The sequence below is a fragment of the Cupressus sempervirens genome, chromosome 9 (assembly GCF_028749045.1).
Source record: "Cupressus sempervirens isolate cs-2001-9-10 chromosome 9, ASM2874904v1, whole genome shotgun sequence".
NCBI lineage: Eukaryota > Viridiplantae > Streptophyta > Pinopsida > Cupressales > Cupressaceae > Cupressus > Cupressus sempervirens.
Genome location: NC_143126.1, coordinates 573,401,283 through 573,421,472, shown reverse-complemented (window position 1 = coordinate 573,421,472; position 20,190 = coordinate 573,401,283). Strand labels below are relative to the sequence as shown.

Sequence of the window (20,190 nt, the reverse complement as noted above, 5' to 3'; positions counted from 1 at the left end):
CTCCAGCCACGACTAATTTGAAAAATGCGCTCAAATTAGCGTTCCTATTCTGAAATTTGATATGGAATTTATTCTAGAGAACAGAATCATATTACCTACACATACTTCACTCCAAACTAATAGCTTGTACACTGAATAAATCTGATTCCCAAAAAAAATGTTAAAAATTCAACTACATGAAAAAAAACATGCAGACCATGTCTTGTAGGCCATGCCCAAATATCTATGCATAAATGTTAAGGAACAGAAAAAAATAATCTTTATCCATACATCATTAATGACCAATGGATGATGTTCACAAGCGGAACTGAATATTGTCTGCATTGAACAGGTGTCAATATGTTCAATAGTTGGCATGGAATCCATGCTATCTCTAGCAGGAAAAGCCAAATCCCTATGCAACAATAAGGAATGTGAAATAACTGTTTATAACAATACAATTTTTTCAGCACGGAGTCAGGTTCCTTGGGAAACATGAAAACTGCTACATATTCATATTCTAAGCTGAATATGATGCTAATGAAAATACATGTTGACTAAACGATGAAAATATTTACGTAATTATCAATACAATATTACTTTCCCTCAAAATGAGTGAAGCAATCGATATGCACTCTTAAAGATCAGCTATAACCATCTCAGAATAATGAGATATGCGCAATGAATGCCAGCTAGGGTAGTGCTCATTTTTCACTTATAAAATCCAATTTTTTTAACCCTTTGGCTAGATATCTCTTGAATTGTTTTTGTCCTCATTTCAACCATCTCATGATAACAACTTATTTCCAATATATGTCAGCAGACTATCTTTAAATAATTTAGCCATATCATTCTGTGCTCTGTAGCAGAAAGAGTGCCAGCTGAACAAAATGTAGCCATGTAAGATACACGTAGGGAACACCCTCGCCTGAGGCAATTTCCAGCTTTCTATGTCAGGGCTGCTGTATCATCTGCTAAAGGAACATTTTCCTCTTTATCATCTTCTTCTCCCTCCCCAACACCTTTACTCTCAAAGCCCTTTTTGAAACGGTCATAATTGGTTGGCTCACTGGACTTGAATGGTCTCTCTCCAAGCAGTTGAACTAAGTCTTCTTGATATAATACCTCTTTCTCAAGCAGCAATTTTGCCATCTGTTCCACATTTTCCTTGTTCTTTTCGATTAGCTCCAAAGTCCTACTATATGCTTTATTTACCAGGTCTCTGACTTCATTATCAATTACTTCAGCAGTTTCATTACTATAAGGCTTTGTCATTTCAAAAGAATCCTTATTTTGAGGAAATGACAGAAGCCCAATTTTCTCACTAAACCCATACAGGGCAACTTGTGCATATGTCATCTTTGTTACCTTCTCCAGATCATTTTGAGCTCCAGTTGAAATTTTTCCCAACAAAACCTGGAAAATCCACTCACAGTCAAACGATAGCAGATAGAAGCAATTCTATATAGCAAGGATATTGCTAGGCACGAGTATAAGTACTAAAACATGAGTGATGCCATGTTAAAATTTAAAGAAAAAAAAGATATATTATATAAGCAATAAAATGTTGACTGGGATCTACCTGTTCAGCAGCACGACCTCCAAGAGTCATGCAAGTCATGTCAAAAAGCTGTTCCTTCGTCATTAAAAGATTTTCATTTGGCAAATACTGAGCAAACCCCAATGCTGCAGTACCTCGAGGTACAATCGTTACTTTGAGTAGTGGCTCAGCATACTCCAAGAACCATCCAACTACTGCATGACCTGATTCATGATATGCAACAGTTCTCCTTTCTTCCTTGCTAATTACCTAGAGCATGGCAGAATAAACTCTTCAAAATTCAAATTGATCTAAATTGAAGACTATATATGCTTCTTTCCAAATTTAATCTTCATAATCATAAAGCTGCTAATGTAAGACATGCAGGGTCAATTTTGAAAGATCCTTTGGATATAAACAAGAAAAAATTGAGAAGAAATTCATGGTTAAAAGAAAGAGGGATTTTAGAGCAAGCTAAATGAGCATTTGAATATTCCAAAAATTGAAATAAACTAAGATATGTGTACTACATATTCAGGGATGTAGCGCAAGCGATTTTCTTTGAATCTAAATTTCCTCATGTTACTTTTATCCACGCTCTAAGAACTCCTAGGCATATTTTCATTTCACTTCATGTTTTTCTTGCCAAGTAGTAAAATTTTGAGCAACAGGAAAAAGTTATTTCCTTAACTTGGAAGGTACAATGAGACGAGACTTGCAAGAAGAGAATAACTAAGATAAGAACTTTTTAACCTGGAAAAAGCCAAAGAGAGTGTTTCTATTTAGTGTTTACAATGAAACTTGAAACCATTTCTAGAAAGTGTGTCCCCTCCTATTAACTAGCACAGATCCAGAAAAATTCAAGACCAACGTTTCTACTCTGAGACTCATCCTCAGTTTTTTCTCTTGTTGTGGCTTTATTGCACACTTTCAATTCTCGAGTCTTCAAAGCCTTGTCACCAGTATGACAGCTAGTTATACTAACGCTTCATCCCCTGCTTGAGACTGATATGAAAGTTGATGTATTGAATGATACCTCTGGCCTCCCTCTGAATACAAATTTTAACTGAAACAAAAAATTATTAAGTGCGAAATTCAAATGTTTCATAGTAAAAGCAATCAAACTTCAAACAGGTAATAGGTCTGTATGACTTCCCTGCAGTTGTAGTGAACTAATGGTTATTAAGGCTTATACAAGGGAAATGTAACAGTAAGTTGAATCGTCATTTAATCATCTGTATTCTCAATATTAGAATCTATAATCTGCTAAATCTAAATAAGTAATCCAATTTCTTAAAGAAAACTTCTGAAGTCAAAACAAAGAAATATTTGTAGCATAACAAGCTCTGGAATTAAGCACAAATATTAAAAATAAAGGAAAGAAACAAGATAAAACCTTATTTTTCTTCTCCAAACCACCAATGATTCTATCAATGGCTGCCTCAAAGTGTGACATACTAATCTCCGACTTCTCATTCCTCACAGCTATAAGAGCTGCTTCATTGCAAACATTTGCTATATCTGCTCCTGCAAATCCTGGCGTAAGTGCAGCGAGCCGCTGAGAGTAATACTTTGGCTTATGGTCAAGCTTAAGTTTCTTTAGATAAATTAGAAAAATCTGCTCCCGACCATTTAGATCAGGTCTATCAATAGCAATTTGACGATCAAAGCGACCAGGCCTGAGAAGGGCTTTATCTAGGATGTCAGGTCTGTTGGTGCCTGCGAGTACAACAACACCAGATGTTGTTCCAAATCCATCCATCTCCACAAGCAACTGGTTAAGGGTACTTTCTCTTTCATCATTTGCACCTGCTAAACCACCACGTCCTCTTGCTCGACCAATTGCATCAATCTCATCAATAAATACAATACTTGGTGCAGATTGCCTGGCTTCAGCAAACAAACTCCTAACTCTAGAAGGTCCAACACCAACAAACATCTCCATGAAATCTGAGCCACATATTGAAAGAAATGGGACCCCTGCTTCACCTGCAGTTGCTTTAGCTAAAAGTGTTTTGCCTGTACCAGGAGGACCCACTAAAAGAGCACCTTTTGGAATTTTTGCTCCAAGCTCTTGGTATTTTTTAGGATTTTTCAAAAAATGCACAAACTCCATAATCTCCTGCTTTGCTTCATCACAGCCAGCCACATCTTTGAATAATATCTGTACCACAACTGGTTCATCAACTACAAACACATCTAATATATCAAAAAAAATCAAATAAATATATCAATAGATGCACACAAAAAAAATTGACAGAAATAAATATACTCCAACATGAGAGAGTGAACAATTGTTCTGTGATGGACCATCATCAAGTTCACATTTCCTTCAATTTAAATTGAAAGTAAAGGTTGCTAATGTATCTATACATATTAAAATGATAGACAAGGGTGTTAATTTCAGTCGTTATGAGTTTGAATGATAAATTAGAAGCCTTAACCAAAAACTACCCAGCAAAATCACTGTCTGGTAAAGGATTTCATTGTTTAAGCTAAGCTAACAGTTCTGGTACATGTATGTATGTATATATGCATACATACAAGCATGATTAGTGAGTTTGAGATTGGACCAGAGGGCGCATGTATCCATGAGCTGCCTTGCACTACACAATAAATATCAAGCTTTGGACCTCTATCTTTTCAGATTTAAAAGATATTCCACATTTTTTGTCTTTTTCACATACCATGATGGTTTGGGTTTACACAGGCTTCATCTTGGCACTCTCTGGCCCTGAATGAGATGTCCAGGACAGGCCCACGCTAAACCCCAGGCTATCCAACCCCAGGACTGGGACCCAATACATATTTCCGAGGTATGGTAACCTTACAAGGAGCGCACAGTAGATTAGTGTCTAAGAAACTAATAGGATGAGTAATATAATCGTTGGAGAATGCTATGCCACTCTCAATGTTTCCCTTCTGCAAAGAAGGCAACTTTTCTTGACATTGCAGATCTGCTTGTCAAGTTGCTTGAATGACCAGTAGATGCTCAATGAACTATTTAAAGACCCACCATCAATCTGTTTTGTGCCCATGAAATTATACCCTTTAATGAGCAGACCCAGCTAGTTCATCCATTAATCCCTCAAATGGATAATGGGAGCTCAAGGAAGCATATGAGGTTCTTTTCCAGAACACTGTATTTTAAAAGTTAAATCCTAGCAAATCTTTTTCAATATTATATTGTTATGTTTGCATATATCTAAATATATAGCTACGTTTCCTCAGTTTAACATGAAAATTGGTAAACAAGAAAAGGAAAAATACCGTTTTGTAGAAAATGGAAAAAACACTATTTTTCAAATGTTTCAAGTTGGGAAACTATTGAAAGAAATGACATAAGTTGTCTGCTGGAGAACATTGGTTACTAAAATCATCCTTGTGCTCAAATCTAATACCCAATGGATCAAAAGATGTTGGACTGTTTAGAAATCAAGAGGATCTTTCAAATTTCAGATTCAATGCTAGCTAGTCATTAGTCCGAACCTAGATGTGAAAGCCAGATTGAGAAAATCCAGATAGCGTGTGCAATTTGTCACAAACAAGAGGCGTTTTATTATGTTTTTGGTATTGCAGCCTAGCGTAGTGTTCAGGCTTGTATCAGACCGAATATGCTTCCATCTTTGCCAATCCCAACTCTTTAAAAGAAAAAACTTGTAAGAACACATTGATGGTCTAGAAACATGATATTGTTTTCCATTCTTTCCTTGAGCTATGCATGTGCAGCATTATTTCTGGTAGTCCTTTTAACAGACCAGAAGACTTGAAAGGTATAGAGCAGACCAACTGTGAAAATTGCAGCACAAAGCAAAGATGTGACAAACCGTGCTTTGCCTTTATGGAGTGAGCAACTAATTATGCCATCTAAATTGCCCACTTTTAGTTCTTGCTATTAACATTTATTGCTTTACAATGTAAAATTAAGATACATCATTTCAAAAGTAATGGATATCAGACTCTAGAAATACAAAGTCAAACCTTATCCTTCGCATTCTTATCGAGCTTTGTGACATTAGCCTTGCCAATATTAAAGATTCCACGAGCACCCTTGCCTCCACCTCCTCCTACGCCAAAACCTCCTTGCATTCTTCGCCCAAAGTAAAAAAGTGATCCAAGAATCAATGCTGTAGGTGCAAATCTTAATAGCTCTTGGTACCAAACCATTTCTGAAACATATGTTACAGGAATATAATCATGAGGATCAGTGCCTAATTTTTCTTGTGCATCTTCCAACTTCTCCTCAAAGGATTCAACACTACCAATATTAAAATAGTACTTATATTGGCCACCAACACCAGAGGTCGTTCGGTGAGGATGTATATCACCATCCTGGCTGTCACTTTGCGTAGCAGTATCAACTGAATTTCGGACATAAACCTTTGCAACAGACTTGTTTGAAACTACAATATGATCCACAAGCCCAGGTTCCAGAAGCTTATTTTTGAATTCTTGAAAGCTTATCTGCTGCATTCATGGTACAAACAATAGAAATTCTAGGCATTAGTAATGGAGTTTGAAAATTAATTAGAAATATTTCCTGGTCAATTTACAACATTTAGTATAAGGAAGGTCACAGGGACCTCAAAGAAGTTATATATCCAGCAATATAATCCCAAAATCCGTAAAAAAAAAGTATCAACTTTCCTAATAATTAACAATTATTTAATTGCTCTTTCTCAGCATATGTTGCTCTATCCACTTCTTATTTCAATATTGAAAAAAAGACAAGTATTTATGTTCATAAGAAATGCATGGACAGTCAGAGAGATATAAGAAAACAATAAGTCCAAAAAAGTTGGATAATGTCTAGTATAGTGGTAAAGACAATTGTATATGCATGTTTTTTGTGGTAAATAAATTGAGTGGATACGTCATATTTTTATTAATATTGGAACAAATTTTGCACAACATAATCCAAAAAAGGGAATTTCAGTATTTTTCGTAAAAGGGTAACAATTCTAAACCATCGGACTAGCCACCTACAGAGGTTTACAAATTAAATCATTAAAAAGAAAGAGATCCAGCTACAAGATAAAATTTTGAGAAGTCAATTGGAAATCTTCCTTCATCTACATAATAAGAACATCAACAAAGTTAAGATGTGTAACCAAAAAAAGATTGATTCCCTTGCACGTGAAAGTCAAAAAAAGTTTCTTCTGCTGTAGTGCCTGCCCTAGTTTGCATTTCTGTTATCATTGCCGAACTCTTTTAGGCCAGTTTTATGCTTGATTATTAGTAGTATTGTTTTAAGATTATCAGATATTGTTTTACATTCAGTTGATTATATGATGAGATTACTTGGTACTCTACATGATGATTATTACAGTGTTTTCAGTTATTGATGATGATTAGTTAGATGGATTATCATGTGTTCTCTTATGGATACTTACCCCTAGCTGCATGTGTATGGTGTGCGTGTATGTTTTATTTATGTATGGCGTTTCTAATGTGGTTAAGGAAAGGAGTCATAGTCACCTGCTAATCAAGATCTACACAATGCACCACTTCCTGCCATTGCCTGTTTAGTTTAGAATATTGTGTGTGTACATGTGTGGATTTTCATGCAAGTTGCAGGTGCCGAGTGTCGACTTCCCTATATTGTCAAGATGAGCGTACCCTATTGCATTATCTCAATGGTAAGAGAGGGGAGATAAATTCTTAAGTCCAAATCCTAAACCTTTAAGCCATTTGTCCTAGAAAATTAGGACAAGTATCTAAGTTGTCTACCCTCCGAATGCGTCATATGACGTTGATTCGTGATTATAACCCTTTAGTTTGATTTTGTATGTGTTTTGCTATGATGAGTTTCTGTATTTTGTTTTATGAGTCTTTGGTGATTTTTCTATTAATTAAGTCAAATTAAATAATTTAATTAATAATTTAATTTAATGAAAAAATATTATGGAATTTTTAATATTTAATTAATTAAAAAATTAATTAAATAAAAAGAACTAAATTTAAAGATGAAAGTTATAAGAATAATTTTAGAATGTGATAATATTTATTTTATTTAATAATAATATATTTAGAGTTCATTTTTAAATAAATGCTAAATAATATTATTATTTAAGTTCATAAAACATTTTATCAATTAAATTTCAAAAATAAATTAAAATGTGAAAAAGAGATTAATTTATTAAAAGTTTGTAGATTGCATGATGTATGCATGAGATGAAAATATAAGAAATTAATTAAAAAGATAAAACAAGTGAATTTAATAAAAATATTTTAATTGCATAAAGTGTGTGCATGAGATTAAATTTAATAAATTAATTAAAAGAGAAGTCAGGTAAAAAATAAATAAAGTTATTTTATAATTTAATAAACATGCATGGAAAAGATAAAGAAAAGTGATTAGGGAGTTGAAGTCTAGTGAACAAGGAGTTCTCTCAGGTGAACGTATAATTAGTGCCCCGATTTTAGGAGAGAACTCCATATCACAACTTGGGGGTTCATTTTCGAGGGATCGCAAATTTTGAAAAAAGAATTTTCGGAAAGGAGAAGGTTATGAGAGGAGGAAATTCTCTACAAACTTCTTGGGCGTAGCAATTAGCATCAGTGACCAAGTAGACACTTGTGTTTATTCGCTCAATTTATTATGCTCTTCTTTTCCTGTCTTCGTCGTGACTGTGGATTGATTGTCTGTGTTTTACTGTGACAAATCTTCCAATATTTTATTTTGGAATTTCTTATATGCATGTTGTTTTCGTCTGTATATGAGAAAATTAAAACATCAGAGCAATCCTCCATCTGTAGAATTAAGATTGAGAAATTAAATCTAGGTGGGGTTTTGAAAGAAAAGAAAATTTTGAATCAAAAATTCGATTGGAATTTAGAGTATCTTCCCTATCAGACTATGATTGCAGATGTTCAAAAAAATATATATAGTTATTTAAAAGTGTGTATACAAATATATATTGTTTGAAATTAATTTTATAAAATTTAATTTAATTTTAATTTTAAAAAAAAAAATATATATATATATATATATATATATATATAATTTATTACGGTTAATTTTATGAAATTTAAAAAAATTAATTAAAAAATATATAAATAAAATATGATTTTGGGAGGCAAGGGCCACCACCCCCCACCCCCGTTTTTCTTACTCTGTGGCGTATTGTGCCTACGTGCGCACACTGAGTATTGCACACGACAATAGCATTAACTGCTACTAGCGGCAACAGCCCAGCCTGCAGCCACATGGCCTTGATAAAGCCGGCGAGCTTTTAAAAAGGACGTAGTGTTTTTTTTTTTTTTTTTGAAATTTGTTTTTAATTAATTAATAACAGTATCAAGTTTAATTTATTATTAAGTTTAAATTATATTTAATTTAAATATTATTTAATAAGTTTATTTATAAATTTTATTATTATTTATTAATTTAATAAATATAGTTAATTCAAACAGCTATTAATTAATGTAATATAGTTATATAAATTATTAATTAATTTAATTAAATTTGATTTAATTAAGTTTTATTAATAATGAAAGTTATTAAATGAAGTTGTAGATTTATTAATAAATAACGATATTGATTTTAATTACATTTATAATTATTAATTTATAACTTAAATAAATAAATGTTTTCCCTTTGGGATAATTGATCTAAAACATAACAGGATAATTCTATATTTGGTTCAAATAAATAGATGGCTTAACATATAGGGTGAACTGAGAATCTTTTACTTGAAACGTACGTTGAAAACGTAAAGATTGAAATCTTACATTTAACTCGTCAATATGTTTTCAAAACAAACCAAACTATTAGACTACTCTGTTTCTGTATGATTGTTTGTGTTTGGGGTTTTGGGGGTTGACCTAGCTTTGACCAATCTTAGGATGTTCCAGAGGCTTGGGGGTTATGTGATTGTGATATTATGATGTTTGATTTCAATCTTTTAAACCCAACCATGGTAATGTGTTTGGTATGCTCTATGATGTGTGATGATCTATTGATTGTTATTGCTTTCCAGTGTTCTTGTGTGACGCTAAGGTGAATGTATGATCTACTTGACTTAACCATTTTGGGTTTTCAATCAGTTATATTTGAATTGCTTTCCGGTCGCTTTGATAGGACTAAGGTGTTTGTTTGCTTTGTTCTTGGTGATGTCATGTTGTGACATGTTTGACTTAACCATTATGAATTTTAGATCAGTATTATTTTTGGGATGCTTTACAGTTGCTCGTAGAGAACTGATGTGATTATTATGATTATCTTTTGATACTTTCCAGTCACTTGTATAGGGCTGAGGTGATTTTATATGATTCTTTGATTTATACTTTTATGAGCCTAGGGTAGGTTATCTACTTGTAATGTCAGGAAGTGGCTTGCAATGGAGGTCGAGACCCTAAGTGGTTCCCAAGGTAACCCATTGTAAGTTGTTTAATAAGTGAAAACACTACACCAAATAGGAATAAAATCAACCTAATAAGAGTCTTTGTATGTTCTCGCCCATGCCTCAAGTGCTAGTACAGACTAGGATGGGAGTAGAAAGAATGCTTGGTTGCGACCTTGCATCCGTAGTATGCCTTGTCAGTACGAGAGGATACTAGTGGCCGCATAAGGATCACTAGGGGGCTGGGGTCTTAAAAAACTGCCAAAGTAACTCTAGCGTGATTCGTGCAATGACACTTGGCCGATTACATAGTAGGTTTCCTACATGTCTTTGGGTGCCTCTGGGAATTAGATGTCAATCTATTATAGAACCTTTGAGTTAAATTACTTTTAGGGATTCCCAGACTTAGAGAGTACTTTTGATATGTGGTTTGATATCCTATTTGGGACTTGAGACTATATCCTTAGTGCGGTGGGAGTGGGCCATTTAGATTCCACGCAGTCGGGTGGTAGTGTTTTTTTACTCTTACCATTGAGATCTTTCCATTGCTACCGTGGCTGGAGCTTTCTTTTCTGCATTTCCTTTCATTCTATCTATGTATCATTATGGTGGATGGTTATATTTTATGATGGATGTTTATATCTTTTATGATGAATGGATATATCATGTATGGTGGATGGTTTCATTTGTTTTATTGTACTTTGTATCATGGATCTGAGGAGGATGATGTATTTCTATTTCTACATATGTATATTCTTTTAGCCTTTCATACCCTGTGACATGTACAATGGATGATTGAGCATTCCGAATTTCATTTGCCAAGAGGCATTCAGAACAAATGTATATTGTTTAAATGGGCATTGGACTTTTTAACTATTCTTTCATATGGACATGGTAGTTGTTAGATTTAGTATTAATTAAAATTAAATGTGACTCAACGTCATGGGATCCTTAAGGAATGTAACCTGTTATGTATGCTTATAGATGATTGTATGTTATTGCTTCTGCTACTATGTGTTTGATGTGTATGTTTTATCTTTCTTGTTTTTAAAAAAAATGTTTGGCAAACTTGTAAAATTTTAGGTTATCTCTTTTGGATCCCTTGGCAGGGCATTACATCTGCTAATTCAATATTTGCACCAGGTTCTTGACCCTGAACCAATGCTCCCTGTGCTACAACATGAAGCCTATCTAGCACAAATGATAGTATTTTTACTTCTTACCATTTCATGGACTGCCGGGACAGAGCCAAGATTAGACTGATACCATCCATAAAAGTTCAAGACTAACTAAACCGATAGTTGAGAATCTTATAATGAGAATTTTGTTTTAATTGTCATGACCAATGCAGGAAGGATTTGTTGAAGGCAAGAAAAATCCAGTAGCGTCATCATTGCCTAATAAACCATCCACCAAATCAAGAGTCAACGGAAAGGCCAAATTCATCATCATGGACATGTCAAATGCATTCAACCAAGAGTGTCAGTACTTCTCAGAACTGATGAATAGTTTTAGCTCTGACAAGTAGAGCATGTTGTTTTTCTTAAACCCTCCAGATCACATGCTGCATAGCACTATCATTATTGTTTGACAAATTTGGCTAGAGTGAAAAGTGTGTTCCAAGTATCACACTGTTTTGTCTAACAAGTGTTAATCAGCATTGTGAGAAATCCCACTGTAACCTCCTCTTTGTCAGTCCTACAGCTGTTCAAAGGAAATAGTTTTGTTTTGTCAATGTTGAGCTTCCCCTATTGCAAATTCAACAAACTTGAGCTACAGAGCCCATTGTGTGGGTGGACAGTGGACACCATACAAACCCTCCATCCTCAAGATTGGCCGTTTCTCTACAGAACAGAAAAAATATAGGACGATTAAGATTGGTTTGAACATGATTGTGAACTACACTTTTGGACATTTTGTATGCTGCTCAAAACTCGTTTTTCAGTATTATTTACACAAGTGGAGGTTGATTTAGAAATGTTTGAGCCCATTCCAATATCAGAAAACATAACTCCCATGACTTGTACTATAGAAGAATGCCAGGGTATTAGGGTGAGGAGAAAGGTTAGGAAGCAGGCAATATTCCCCGTGCTTGTGAATCATCAAATAGAAATTAATGGCTCCCAAGTTCTGAACAAAAGAACAATACTTAATTGGACTCGATAAAGAGCCTGGAATACCAGGCACAAGTTGTTCGTCCTTCTCTTCCTCAAGCCACTGTGGCATTGATAAATACTGTCAAATTCTCTGTTTATAGACTTTGCATTGTTGAATGAAGATAAAAGATCATAACATCAGAAAAACTGGCTAATAAAATGCAATCAGGTGGACTGAAAACATTATCTGTGCAGAAAGAAATAATGCTATGCACTTGCAATTGCAAAGCAGCAGCATCCCTCCAATCATTCACATTGTCCGCGAGGTACACCATGAACAATGTATTAATTAATCATTGACAATAGCAAAAGTACTGAGAGGGAAACTATGGAAGGATTCGATATTATTGAATCATTGATTATAATTTATAGCAAAGGCAAGGAAGCCCTTTAACCACAAAGTAGAAGTTCCAACAATGTTTGGTGAAGACCAGCCCTAGCCAGACAATATGCTAGGAAAAATGGAAATGCTAGGTCAAAACCCCTCTTTTTTACTTTTACAACTTGTGCAACAAAAATAGCAATTCTAAAACTGCATTTTAGCATCTCAGATGGAGTGAAGTGTTTACGTCTTCTTGATGGACAACCCACCCATGACCCATATTGCCTCTATTTTCCAACACCCAAATTGTGAAATTCTGCATTAAAGCTGATGTCCATTGTCTATAATGTGTTCTTTTCAAAAGCTCTTATGATGACTAACAATGTGGTTAAATTCTCTAGGCATCAAATCCAAGACCTGTCATTGTTCAAAAAAAATGATATACAATTAAATTTTGAAAACTCTAAAATTTCAAGGGAAACCATCTTAAACATGTCTTAAGTACCATCTTGAGCTGTGTGGTCAGTTTTCAAGATAAACTCATCATTTTTTAGATTTTAATACTTACATTTTTGTGAGCATATATTCAGGAAATATTAAAACCTCATTGTTGATGCCCCATAATAAATAGTTTTTAACGAGTTACAATCACCTCCTCCCCTGTGATTTCTGGTCTTCCTCCACAGTCAAAAGCCATGAGAAAATCTCCAAATTAAAACCTCATTCTTGATGCCCCATAATGAATAAGTTTTAATGGGTTACGATTGCCTCTTTCCCTGTGATTTCTGGTCTTCCTCCACAGTCAAAAGCTGTGAGAAAATCTCAAAAAGAGGGAAACAGAAGTGAATAAATTAAATTAAAATTAATAAATTCACTTCTAAATTTGAAATTAAGTCATAAATGATTTATCATTTACTAAGTTTACTTGGGAATTCCCAAAGTAGGGTTATTAATGTTGCAAAAATATAATAAATCGAAGTGGGCAAATATGAAAACCGATAAGATGCATTGGATGCCTCTCATAAAAATGTTTAAAGCGAGCTAGTTGGCTAGAGAGGTAAATTCTTATCTTCAGCGAGTAGAATTACCCTCTTCAAATTAATTCTCCAAGCTATCCTAGTGAAACTCTTATACCCAAAAAACTGAAATACAATGAACCGGATGACTTTAGACCAATAGCTTTATGTAACACAATTTACAAAATTCTATTGAAAGCATTAGCATTAAGACTCAAATACGTTCTTCCTAAACTTATCTCCTATGGAATAGACTGGTTTTGTCCCCAGTATATCCATTCTAGATGGCATTATTATTATACAAGAAACTATCCATTCAGCTACTTCAAATAGGGAAGAATGCATGCTTATGAAGCTAGACATCCAAAGAGCATATGATATGGTGGAGTGGAGATTCCCATGCAAGACCTTAGAAGCTTTTGGCTTTAGTCACCAATGGATAAGCCTCATATTTAAATGCATATCAACAAAAAAAATCTCACTCCTCATCAATGGTACACCAAAAAGATTTTTCAACATATCTAGAGGAATCAGACAAGGAGACCCCATATCGTCTTTCCTTTTTATTCTTATGGCTGAATCATTTGGAAGAGCAATAAAAAAAGCCCAGGCAAAAGGAAAGATCAAAGGGATAACTGTGGCAGAAAATCAAATGAATATTACTCATCAACAATTTGTAGATGATACAATCCTACCTGGAGAAAGCTCAATAACAAAAGCACTAAACTTCAAACAAATTGCACAAGAATATATGTTAGCGTCAGGGCAAAAGATGAATGCTGAGAAATCAGAAATCTTCTTTCTAAATACACCACTTGAAAAGGAAAACGCTATCTGCAAAATTATGGGTTTCAGGAAGGGCTCCTTCCCATGCAAATATCTAGGAATACACCTAAAAAAACAGGTCAAAAATACCATAACATGGAAATCCTATCTTAGAAAGAATTGATAAACACACAAAAAACTAGAAAGGGAAATGGTTAACCAAGGCAAATAGAACCACAAAAAATTGAAGTCGTCCTATCCACCATACCCACGTATCAAATGTCATGTCTCCCCTTACCTAAAGGAGTAAACAAAAAATTAGAAAGCAAACTTAGAAACTTCTTTTGGAAGGGAACAAAAGAAAGAAAGATGTTGGCACTAATTAAAGGGGAAAATATTTACAAACCCAAAGAGTTAGGAGGATTAGGAATCAAGAACTTTAATTGGCAAAATGAAGCATTAGGAGCAAAACTAGTTTAATGTTTGTACAAAGAAAGGGATAGCAAGTGGGCAAAAATTTTGTATCACAAATATATGAATGAGGCAAATCCAACCTCTCCATTAAGAACAAGGAATCCCCCTAAAGGGTCCAATTCTTGGAATTTTATGCCACATTGTCGATCCATCATTGATAAATATGTAACTTGGGATATAAGGAAAGGGAAAAAAGCTCTATTCTAGGAGGATTCCTAGGATGGATTTCCCCCTCCAAATAAACACATTAGTTAACTTATGGGAAAAATAACTACAAACAAGTCAAAATGGAATGGGGAGGAAATATGGATGTGGAAATTTTTAGAAGAAACAGTACTATCCACTGAAGAAAAAGAAAACTTCATGAATGTCCTTAGTCAACGGCAAGCCAACCATAAGGATAGAGAAGATAAACTTATATGGGGGGCATCAAAGGACAAGTAGTACCGTGTAAAGAAAGGATACGACTACATAATCAATTTGCAAAGATGGGAGAAAATTAACATTCCTATCAAACTATGTTGGGATTCAGCTTGTCTACCAAAGGCTGGGATTTTTCTATATGCAACCTATCAAAGAAGAATTTTAATAGCGGACATTCAATAAGATGAGATTCAAGGATCCATCAAGCTGTACATTGTGTAAAGAAAACTCAGAAACAACAGAACATATACTATTTAAATGTCCATTTGCAAGAAAATGTTGGTATTGGCTCTGTCAAAAATAAAATTAGGCCCCCCACCCTTCTCTAAAAAACTCGATAGTCACTTGAATGGCTGGCCAAATGGTGGTAGCACCAAAATATACAAAAAATTATGAACATTTTGCCTTCTATGCTTTATGTGGGAAATTTGGAAGGAAAGAAATACACGTTTATTCAACATGGAATTAAACATTCCATCCTTCCTCAATAAAGTAGAAGCATGCGTAGTAGAAGTTACGAGTAACAATCTAAGAATATTAGTAAAAGAAGGGTCTTTCTTGGAGTTGGATGTAGAGATGCGGAAAAACTAGACCAATCTTATAAATCCTCCACTTGTATGTCCTCAGAAAAACCAACTACCACAAAAGGAATGTAGATGGGAATTGCCACCACTTGGGTGGACAAAATTAAACTTTGATGGGGCATCCAAAGGAAATCTGGGAAAGGCTGCAATAAGATATATTATTCGGTCAAAATCAAGAGAGTGGGTAGCAAAGCGAACTAAGCTGTTAGTAATCAACTAACAACATAGTTGAACTAGAAGCACTAAGGGAAGGACTCAATCTAAGTCTAAAATTGGGCATAAAAAAATTAAATATCGAAGGGGACTCTCAGATTATTCTGAATGCTATTAGAAAACAGAAAACACCAAATTAAATCATTAATTCAAAGCTTGACTTTGTTCTCAATCTGGTGGATAAGTTCTAAGTAACTGGGATTCAATATACATATCGAGAGGAGAATAAGGAAGCAGATCTTCTAGCAAACAAAGGAGTGAATGGAGAAGACAAAATACTACAAGCATCAGAGACCTTACCTTGACCCTAGAAATTCTTATTTATATTCCTAAATCACCTATTACCCATTAGCCTAAGATCACCTTATGTGTTATTACTTTTTAAGCTTGTCCCTTACATTTTAAACCTTGACTAAGACTTATTCTCTAAAGCTTTTGATCCTAGAAACTCAAGCTGTGGAATGATCTAGGCTAATATTGATCGACATCAGCACTAAGCATACTATACTCACTTATCCTATAAACAGAGAAAATTGAGAATCGGTCTTTGATATTAACTTAGACATATGACAAACAAAAAATGGATGATTACTTAGACGATCATTCACAATCACTTGATGAGCTAGCTTCATTTTTTACTCAAACTCTAGACATCCTTCTAAAGTTTGTTTATCATTGCAAGACATGCCCTCAAAAAGCATTTACGCTCATCATCCAAAACCTTCTAGAGCTCTCGCAAAGGCAAAAGTTCTGTAAAACACGACCTATTTATTTCTTCATTATAACTCAAATATCACCTTGGCTCTGCTTTCTACCAAAGTGCTCTATGCTAATTGTGCTACATAGCCCTAAGATGGAATCTGTCATTACTTTGTTCCATGCTCTAGAGGTTAGAACTATGGCATTCAGGGGCCCTGTCAAACCGAAGTGTTAAAAATAGGCTCCTTAACCCTGTAGATGACATGTCTAGGGTGGCAATCAATAGGATTCTCGAGAAGAAAATCTTCAACTATGATTGTATATGGCTGACAAATAGTTCAAATCTAGGCTCATTCGTAGCTTATCTAGCTAGGGCTCGAGTGGGCAATTGGGAGATTATTTGCCTCTATTATAACATTTTTAACCCTATCTGGCTAGAAGGTTTGAAGCACGTGTTCCATAGTATCAATAGGGAATTGGAAATCCCATATGCAAAAGTATACATGTCCAACCCGCCAAGGAGTCTGGCCGAGGCGGACATCATCAAATGCCCTATTTTATTCATTAGGGACTTCAATCTATTCAAAAGGGAGTGGCCTAAAATGGAGATTAGCATTACTTTTTTGCTTAGGTGGACAAGTATTGTCATGGATCAAAATCAGGATTGGTTGTTAAATTACCTTCGAGCTTATGTTTCTTCTATCAAACCTAGGTGGAATTTTCTGATTTAAGCAACCTGGACTTCTTTCTCCCAAATCTGTACAAATCAAGCAAGGGAAAAACAACATTTGTCTTAGCTTCGGATTCTATGGTTACTGATCTAGAGGAGGTGGATGATCTTATCATGATATATTAGAAGAGGAGAAACTTGAGCTAGCTGGTCTGGAAAAATTTGTGCGGAGTTTCCTATTTTCTCTTAAGCTCTTCCATTTTCACATATTATGCCTGGTGATCTTGGGGTTTTTTGAGTATTAGGTCATTTTGGTTATATTTGTTATGATCTTCTTCCACTGGGATAAAAGGCACATAACTGTGCCATTTTTGTATTATAAATCTCCAGTTAGGGGCTCGAACGTACTTCTATCCATCAGAGATTAGTGGGTACGTAGCTTAATATGTTCTTCATATGGTTTTTTGGGTGATCGACTCCCTGCTTAGATTGCTCGGATGTAACTATTATGAATATCAATGAAAAACATATCTAAATCTTAGTTCCAAAGCATGCAATTTTTAATCCGTTGTAGTATTATTTTCAATCTCAAGCTGATACAGAATCCTTTATAGCACACTATCTATAATGGGAGACTAGAACTAATTCTCTCTATGGTATTAGAGATCTCTCTTAGCAGGAATTTTTATTTTCATTCAAAAATATTATTAAATTCAGATTCAAGAGGGATATCTACCTTGTAACTATGGGATTTGAAGATGACGAAGATTTCAAAATGCAACTTCAGAAGGTAATATATGTATCAATTAAATACTTAGTTGCCAATTCGTGAAACGAATCCAATTTGAGCACGTGAATTGGATTCGTGGATTCAGGATTTTTTTTTCCAATTATGATTCGTGGAGGATTCATGTGTGTGTATATATATACACAAACAAAAATAAGAGAAATATGCATAATTCTTTAACTAAATCATTTCATAGTATGAATCTATGATTCTAGTATGGATCTACGAATCTAGTATACTTGATAATTGATTTATTTTCACAATTATAAAGAAGATCAACACATTCACATTGAATTACTGAATTACAACATGAAATTATAATACTTGAGGATCCTCAAGCTATGGCTTGGATCCTTGAGGATCTGAGCATGATCCTTGAATCTACTTGTGGATTCTGAAGCTATGGCTTGGATCTTTGAGGATCTAGGCAGGATCCTTGATTCTACCTGTGGATCTGTCAAGATTTGCAGGCTGCGAATCCTTACAGATCCACATGCAGAATCAAGGATCCTACACAAATCCGGATCTGGCCTGTTTAGCACGAATCGGGCAACTAAGATTAAATACACATTATATTGAGGAGTATATAACAAGTTGTTGACGAAAACAGGGACAAAAAGTAATAGTTAAGCTCCCCAACAAATCTTAACCCTTTAATAAATAAAAGTGATTTCCTAGCATTCTTCAAAGCTCGAATATGCTCACTGTTCTAAAAACTAGGAGTAAGTTCGTTCAAATAGAATTAAATTACTTATTGAATTAGAAGACAAAAAGGGTACTCTTGGTTAAACTGTTATTTTATAACTACAAAAATTTTTTGAAAATTGATTCTAACAATATAGTTGAGCTGAAAATGTTATGCAAAAATTCGAAGGAAAGCAAGGAAACACTTAAAGAAAGACCATTTCGGAATCTCACTTTTTCCAAGAGCCAAGGAATTTAATTAAGGACCTAAAAGCATTAATAGGAAGGAATGCCTTCCTATACTTCAAAATTTTGATAAAGGATTATTACAAAAATCAAACAAATTATACTAGGGTATATGCCCATTTTAAATTTGTAATTTATAAGACTAAGGTCCCAGGCAAGACTAGAGGTTCTCTTCTCTGTTCTTTCCTACTAGTGCTCGCTTGAACTGAGATTGATGTAAGAATTATTTATAGTATTAATATTATTCGGCTTCAACCTTTTACCAATCCAAAAACAAAAATTGTTATACTCTCACTAACTATCACAGAACCTTAAAGAATTCTTTGCCACAGTTGGCTGAAACTTGAAATAATGGAACAACACAAATTAAAATCTCTCTGAGAAGTGGCAGATATCTCTGCTTCTCACAAGAGCTTTTGTAAAATGAGAAAACTTAGGTTTTCTGGCAAGAAAATCAAGCCGAGATTGCCAATAAGTTGGTCACTTCTGTGTTATAAATTACAAAACTTCTCACAATAACTTAAACTACTACTCGCAGGCGACACCAATAAAACTAAGAAGCATAGGGACTTGCCCATTCATTGTTTATTTTGCAATTTTGAGAGTTTTAAGGAGAAGAGAAGGGTTTTGATGGAGAGAAATAGTCTTAAGCACCCTTGTAGATTGATTGCAAGTGGATCTGAAGTGGACTGCTAGGGCTAGACCCCTCCCACTCCGAGAGTTTCTTTACTAGAGCTAGTGGGAAGGGGAAGAGGAAGATGTGGATTAGTTTCATATTGTACTTGACATTATTTTTGCTTATGTTTTTACAAAGACAATTTGCTATTTTTAGTTTGCTTCAAAGTTCAGAGTCTCTAACTACGGTTGCAAGCCATCAACATACCACATGAGGATGCGATTTTGTTATATATATATATATATATATATATATAGTAGCTTTTCTAGTTTGTTTATTCATTTACTGACTCATTAGATGCATCTCCTTATTGAACTTTGCAAAAAAAAAAATGCATTTCTAATTAAATTTAAGCTATTTTTTAAATTTCCGATATTTTCCCGAGAAGTTGTCGATTTACCTCTGATGTTTACCTAGAACTTTTCTTTTGTCTTGTTGATAAGTGGTAGCGAATGAGATTTTGAACTATGAGTGTAAGTATCTATTAATAGCTCAATGTAAGATCTGCAATCCTAGTTGACTATAGGAGGAGGGGCATCATGAACATAAGCATCCCAAAGTTTGCATTGAGATTTTCAAGAAACAAATTAATCCTCTCCTTAAGACTGCTC

General features: G+C 34.4%; 1 protein-coding gene across 2 annotated transcripts in view; it reads right to left on the bottom strand.

The window, feature by feature from the left end:
• Positions 1 to 289: 289 nt before the first annotated feature.
• The window catches only part of LOC149539963 (ATP-dependent zinc metalloprotease FTSH 3, mitochondrial-like), a 73,571-nt gene continuing 53,670 nt past the window's right edge, over positions 290 to 20,190 (bottom strand). Inside the window, exons 6-9 of one of the 2 annotated variants that reach the window (XM_089801182.1) lie at positions 5,501 to 5,986; positions 2,916 to 3,683; positions 1,562 to 1,789; positions 290 to 1,395 (exon numbers count right to left, since the gene is read on the bottom strand). In XM_089801182.1, coding sequence (XP_089657308.1) covers positions 928 to 1,395; positions 1,562 to 1,789; positions 2,916 to 3,683; positions 5,501 to 5,986 — 1,950 coding nt within the window. In that variant the 3' untranslated portion in view covers positions 290 to 927. The remainder of the gene's footprint in view (positions 1,396 to 1,561; positions 1,790 to 2,915; positions 3,684 to 5,500; positions 5,987 to 20,190) is intronic. The other variant, XM_089801183.1, reaches the window with a different exon arrangement.